Consider the following 7,031-nt stretch of genomic DNA (forward strand, 5'->3'; position numbering starts at 1 on the left):
AGGTACTAGTCAGAGTTGGCCACAGTCCATCCTAATCTACCAATGTTACTAGTCAGAGTGGGTACTCGTCTCTAATCCTACCAGGTTACTAGTCAGAGTGGGAGTACCATTCCTAATCTCCAGATACTAGTCCAGATGTGGAAGTTACCAGTCCTAATCTACCAAACGGTACTAGTCAGAGTGGAGTACCATCCTATCTACAACGGGATACTAGTCAGCAGTGGAGTACCATCCTAATCTACCAGATACTAGTCAGAGGTGGCAGTACGCATCCAATTACCCAGGTACTAGTCAGAGTGGTACATCCCTATCTACAGTACTAGTTCAGAGTGGAAAGTCCGTCTTAACTCTACCAGTACTGAGTCAGAGTGGATTCAGTACCATCCTCTAATCTACCAGATACTAGTCAGAGTGGGAGTACCGTCCTAATCTACCAGGTATACTAGTCAGAGTGGAGTATACCATCCTAATCTACCAGGTACTAGTCAGAGTGGGAGTACGTCCTAATCTACCAGGTATCTAGTCGAGTGGGAGGACAGTCCTTAGATCTCCCAGATACTTAGTCAGAGTGGAGTACCATCACTAATCTACCAGGTACTAGTCAGAGTGGAAAGTACCATCCTAAATCTACCAGAGTACTAGTCAAGTGGCCCCCGTATCAGTACTTAGTGAGGAGTACCATCCTATCTACAGCCGACTAGTCAGGAGTGGAGTTACCATCCTAATCTACCAGATACTAGTCAGAGTGGGAGTCACCTTCCTAATCTACCAGGTTACTATCCAGAGTGGCGAGACCATCCTAATCTACCAAGGTACTAGTCAGAGTGGAGTACCAGCCCTAATCTATTCCAGTACTTAGTCAGAGTGGAGCCACCATATCCTAATCTACCAGTGGTACTAGTCAGAGTGGAGCACCATCCTAAGTCTAGGCAGATCGTAGTCAGAGTGGAGTACATCCTAATCTACCAGGATACTAGTCCAGAGTGGAAGTACCATCCTAATCTACGCAGTACTAGTTCAGAGTGGAGGTACCATCCTAACTCTACCAGGTAACTTAGTCAGAGTGGAGACCGCTAAAGGATAGTCAGGGACATCACCTAATCTACCAGGTACTAGTCAGAGTGGAGTACCATCCTATCTACACAGGTACTATCCAGAGTGGGAGTACCCATTCCTATCTACCAGGTACTAGTCAGAGTTGGAGACCATGCCTAACTCTTACCAGGTACTGTCAGAGTGGAAGTACCCATCCTAATCTAACCAGTACTAGTCAGAGTGGAGTAACCTATCTAATCTACCAGCTAACTAGTCAGAGTTGATGTACCATCCTAATCTACCAGTACTAGTCAGCAGTGGAAGTACCATCCTAATCTACCAGGTAACTGTCAGAGTGGAGTACCATCATCTAATAACCAGGTACTAGTCAGATGGAGTACCCATTTGCCTAAATCTACCAGAGTACTAGTCAGAGTGGTAGTACCATCCTAATCTAACAGATCTAGTTTCAGAGTGGGAGTTTAACAATCGCTAATCTACCAGGATACTAGTCAGAGTGGCAGTACATCCTAATCACCAGTACTAGTCAGAGTGGAGTACATCCTAGACTCGATACTAGTCACAGTGGAGTTAGCGCATCCTAATTACCAGGTACTAGTCAGAGTGGCAGTACCATCCTAACTCAAGGTACTAGTCAGAGTGGAGTACTCCAATCTAACAGTGATACTAGTCAGGAGGGAGTACCATCCTTAATCGATACTAGTCAAGTGGAGTACCATTCCTTAATCTACCAGATACTTAGTCAGGGAGTGGAGTACCCGTCCTAATCTACCAGATACTAGTCAGAGAGTGGAGTACCATCCTAATCTACCAGGTACTAGTCAGCAGTGGCAAATACCTATCATTACAGGTACTATGTCAGAGTGGAGTACCATCTAATCTAACCAGGATACGCAGGAGTGGAGTCACCGATCACTAATCTACCAGGATACTAGTCCAAAGTGGCAGACCATCCTAATCTACCAGTACTAGCAGAGTGAAGTACGTATCACCCGGAAGTCACATGCTAATACCGATTACTAATCGTACCAGGTACTAGTCAGAGTGGCAGTACCATCCTAATCTACCAGTACTAGTCAGAGTGGATACCCCGTCCTAATCTACCAGATACTAGTCAGAGCTGGAGTACCATCTATCTTACCAGTACTAGTCAGAGTGGATAACCATCCTAATCTACCAGGTACTAGTCAGAGGGAGTACCAGTCCTAATCTAACCAGATAATAGTCAGAGTGGAGCACTAACTAACCGATACTAATCTACATCAGTACTAGTCAGAGTGGAGTACCATTCCTAATCTTACCAGGTTCTAGTCCATGAGTGGGGAGTAACCTGTCCCTAATCTACCAGATACTAAGTCAGAGTGGGAAGTACATCCCTAATCTACCAGGTACTAGTCAGAGTGGGAGTCTAGTACCATCCAATCTACCAGATACTATCATCGAGTGGTGACCAAAGTACCATCCTATCTACCATGGTACTAGTCAGAGTGGTGCAGCACCAATCCTAATTTCTACAGACTTACTATCAGAGTGGAGTACCAGTCATCTAATCTACCATGGTAACTAGTCAGAGTGGAGTACCATCCTAATCTACCAGATACTAAGTCAGGTTGGAGTACCATCCTAAATCTACCAGGTATACTAGTCAGAGTGGAGTACCATTCCTAATCTACAGGTTACTAGTTCAGAGTGCCAGTACCAATTTCCTAATCTTACCAGATATAGTCAGAGTGGCAGTACCATCCTAATCTACCAGGTACTAGTCAGAGTGGGAGTACCATCCTAATTCTACCAGTTCTAGTCAGGAGTGGAGTACCTGTCCTAATCTACCAGATCTAGTCAGAGTGGAGTACCATCCTAATCTACCAGTATTAGTCAGAGGGAGTACATCCTAATCTACCAGATACTAGTCCAAGAGTATCAGTACCATCCTAATCTACCAGGTACTAGTCAGAGGGGGCACCAGTCCTGTAAACTACCAGATACTAATCCAGATTGGCAGTACATTCCTAACTCTACCAGATACTAAATCTACCAAGTACTTAGTCAGAGTGGACTCTCCCTATCACCATTTCTAATCTTCTATATCCCTTCCCTCCCCTCCCTCCTCCCTCCCTCCCTCCCTCCCTCCTAGGACACAGTCTTCATGGAGACCTTTGTGTTTACGTTGCGACTGCAGCAGCTGCGTTGCTGTGGTCTGGTATTCCGTCTGCAGACCCACCACCCCAGGAAGAGGACGGTGGCAGAGTGTGTCCTCTCCCTCAGACAGCTGGGCCCTGAGGAGACACAGCACTGGATGGAGCTCAGCCCCCCTTCCAAGACCACTGTGAGTATAGAGTTGTACAGCATAGATATTAGAATGACAAGAAAGTCCATTCCAACTCAGTGGCCTTGTGGTTTTGAGTGTCCGGCCTGAGATTGGAACTTTGTGGAGTTTGACCGAGTCCCACCAAAGCGTGTAAAAATGAGTCAGGGAGGTGACCAAGAACCCGATGGTCACTCTGACAGAGCTCCAGAGTTCCTTTGTGGAGATGGGAGAATCTTCCAGAAGGATAACCATCTCTGCAGCACTCCACCAATCAGGCCTTTATGGTAGAGTGGCCAGACAGAAGCCACTCTTCAGTAAAGGGCACATGACAGCCGGCTTGGAGTTTGCCAAAAGGCACCTAAAAGACTCTCAGACCAAGTACTTTGTTACTTGAGTCATCTCTCTCCGCTCTTTCTCTCAGTGCCACTTTCCACACAGACCTAGTCCCGCCCCCCTGTCACTCAAGGAGCGTATTTGATGATCCTCAACCACGAGACACTTGTGTTCAGTCTGCTGGTCAAAGCAGCACATGAAACACTGTTGATGACAACAATGTTATTTCCACCTTGCTTCTTAATATAAATCCACTAGGAATCTATAATTACACTATTAGTGTGTTTCTTACATCAGCAAACAGCTAGTTTGTATTTTCTTAGCAAGTTGCCCTGCGTAGATGTCCTAAACGACTTGCCATAGTTTGTTAACAATACATTTTGTGGAGTGGTTGAAAAATGAGTTTTAATGACTCCAACTTTTTTTTACAACTTTTACTTTTACTTCACTACATTCCTAAAGAAAATACTGTACTTTTCACTCCATACATTTTCCCTGACACCCAAAAGTACTCGTTACATTTTGACTGCTGAGCAGGACCGGAAAATGGTCCAATTCACACTCTTATCAAGAGAACATCCCTGGTCCTACTGCCTCAGATCTGGAGGACTCACTAAACACAAGTGCTTTGTTTGTAAATTATGTCTGAGTGTTGTACTGTGCCCCTTGGCTAACCGTAAATTAAAAAAAACAAGAAAATGGTGCCATCTGGTTTGCTTTATATAAGGAATTTGAAATTATTTATACTTTTACTTTCGATACTTAAGTATATTTTATAAATTACATTTACTTTTGATACTTAAATATATTTAAAACCAAATACTTTTAGACTTTTACTCAAGTAGTATTTTACTGGGTAACTTTCACTTTTACTTGAGTAATTTTCTATTAACTTATCTTTACTTTTACTTTCCACCACTGCAATTGAGTGCAMAAAATGCAGAAATGATAAAAGTGCTGAKATTTGTTTTGGTTGAAGTTGAATTGAACAGTATAAACCAATCAGAATGGAGAAAGACTCATTGAAATCATAGAATGTACAGTTGAAGTCGGAAGTTTACATACACATACATTTAGTTTGGAGTCATTAAAACAATTTTTCAACCACTCCACAAATTTCTTGTTAACAAACTATAGTTTTGGCAAGTCGGTTAGGACATCTACTTCGTGCATGACACAAGTAATTTTTCCAACAATTGTTCACAGGCAGATTATTCACTTATAATTCACTGTATCACAATTCCAGTGGGTCAGAAGTTTACAACAGCTTGGAAATTCCAGAAAATTGTCATGGCTTTAGAAGCTTCTGATAGGCTAATTGACATCATTTGAGTCAATTGGAGGTGTACCTGTGATGTATTTCAAGGCTGCTCAGCAAGGAAGAAGCCACTCTCCAAAACCGCCATAAAAAAAGCCAGACTACGGTTTGCAACTGCACATGGGGACAAAATATCGTACTTTTTGGAGGAATGTCCTCTGGTCTGATAAACAAAAATAGAACTGTTTGCCATAATGACCATCGTTATGTTTGGAGGAAAAAGGGGGAGCTTGCAAGCTGAAGAAAACCATCCCAACGTGAAGCACGGGTTGGAGGCATCATGTTGTGGGGGACTTTGCTGCAGGAGGAACTGGTGCACTTCACAAAATAGATGGCATCGAAATGGAAAATTATGGGATATATTGAAGCAACATCAAAGACATCAGTCAGGACGTTAAAAGCTTGGTCGCAAATGGGTCTTCCAAATGGACACATACCCCAAGCATACTTCCAAAGTTGTGGCCAAATGGCTTAAGGACAACAAAGTCAAGGTATTGGAGTGGCCATCACAAAGCCCTGACCTCAATTCGATGAAAATTTGTGGGCAGAACTGAAAAAGCTGTGCGAGCAAGGAGGCCTACAAACCTGACTCAGTACAACCAGCTCTGTCAGGAGGAATGGGCCAAAATTCCCCCAACTTATTGTGGAAAGCTTATGGAAGGATACACAAAACATTTGACCCAAGTTAAAACAATTTAAAGGCAATGCTACCAAATACTAATTTGACTGCATGTAAACTTCTGACCCACTGGGAATGTGATGAAAGAAATAAAAGCTAAATAAATCACTCTCTACTATTATTCTGACATTTCAACATTCTTAAAATAAAGTGGTGATCTAACCTAAGCGGGATTTTACTAGGAATTATGTCAGGAATTGATGAAAAACTGAGTTTAAATGTATTTGGCTAAGGTGTATGGTAAGCTTCCTACTTCAACTGTATGTCGTTGCCACCATCAGGCATCATACTCATGCCTGGATCACTCACTACCATAAAGCACCCCTGGGATACTCAACTACCAAACCCTGGATCACTCACCTCAAAGCACCTGACACTCATAAAAAGCACCCTGGGATCAATACTCACTACTCATAAAGCACCTGGGATGCACCTCACTACTCATAAAGCACTGGGATCACTCACTACTCATAAACAGCACCACTGGGATCAACTACTCACTACTCATAAGCATCCCCTGGGATCACTACTACTCCATAAAGCAGCCTGGGATCACTCACTACTCATAAAGCACCTGGATCACTCATTCACTACTCATAAGCACCCTGGCACTCCACTTACTCATAAAGCACCCTGGGATCACTACTACTACTCATAAGCATCCTGGGGATCAACTTACTCACTACTCATAAAAGCACCCTGGGATCACTCTCACTAGCTCATAAAAGGCACCCTGGGATCACATCTCACCTACTCATATAAGCACCCCTGGATCACTATCTACTCATAAGCACCTGGGATCACATTCACCTACTCATTAAGCATGGATCACTCAAACTACCTCATAAAACTGGCATAATGTATAACTTACATTTCACACAAACTAAAACAAGCCGCAAGACCGTCGTGGATAAGTAGTCTCTTGTCAGCCCAGCAGAGCCCGGACTTGACCGATCGAACATCTCTGGAGAGACTGACAAATAGCTGTGCAGCAGATGCTCCCCATCCAACCTACAGAGCTTAAGAGGATCTGCAGAGAAAGAATGGGCAGAACTCCCCAAATACAAGTGTGCCAAGCTTGTAGTGTCATACCCAAGAAGACTGGAGGCTGTAATCTCTGCCAAAGGTGCTTCAACAAAGTACTGAGTAAAGGGTCTGAATACTCTCATGTAAATGTGATATTTCATTTTATTAATAACTTTAATAATATAAATTTTGCAAACATTTCTAAAAACAGTTTTTTTTGCTTTGTCAATTATGGGTATCTCCGCTGATGCTCACTTCTGGGGTTATTTCGTGATGTCATTACTGGGCGTACTTGTCGTGTTAGATCTGAT

At 43.1% G+C, this 7,031-nt stretch overlaps 1 protein-coding gene across 1 annotated transcript in view; it reads left to right on the top strand.

Annotated features, from left to right (window-relative positions):
• The first annotated feature begins 3,195 nt into the window (after positions 1-3,195).
• LOC112075331 (tandem C2 domains nuclear protein-like) overlaps positions 3,196-7,031 on the top strand; it is a 10,832-nt gene continuing 6,996 nt past the window's right edge. The window contains exon 1 of the mRNA XM_024142343.2: positions 3,196-3,382. Coding sequence (XP_023998111.1) covers positions 3,203-3,382 — 180 coding nt within the window. The 5' untranslated portion in view covers positions 3,196-3,202. The remainder of the gene's footprint in view (positions 3,383-7,031) is intronic.

Source organism: Salvelinus sp. IW2-2015, unplaced genomic scaffold, assembly GCF_002910315.2.
Source record: "Salvelinus sp. IW2-2015 unplaced genomic scaffold, ASM291031v2 Un_scaffold3095, whole genome shotgun sequence".
Taxonomy (NCBI): domain Eukaryota; kingdom Metazoa; phylum Chordata; class Actinopteri; order Salmoniformes; family Salmonidae; genus Salvelinus; species Salvelinus sp. IW2-2015.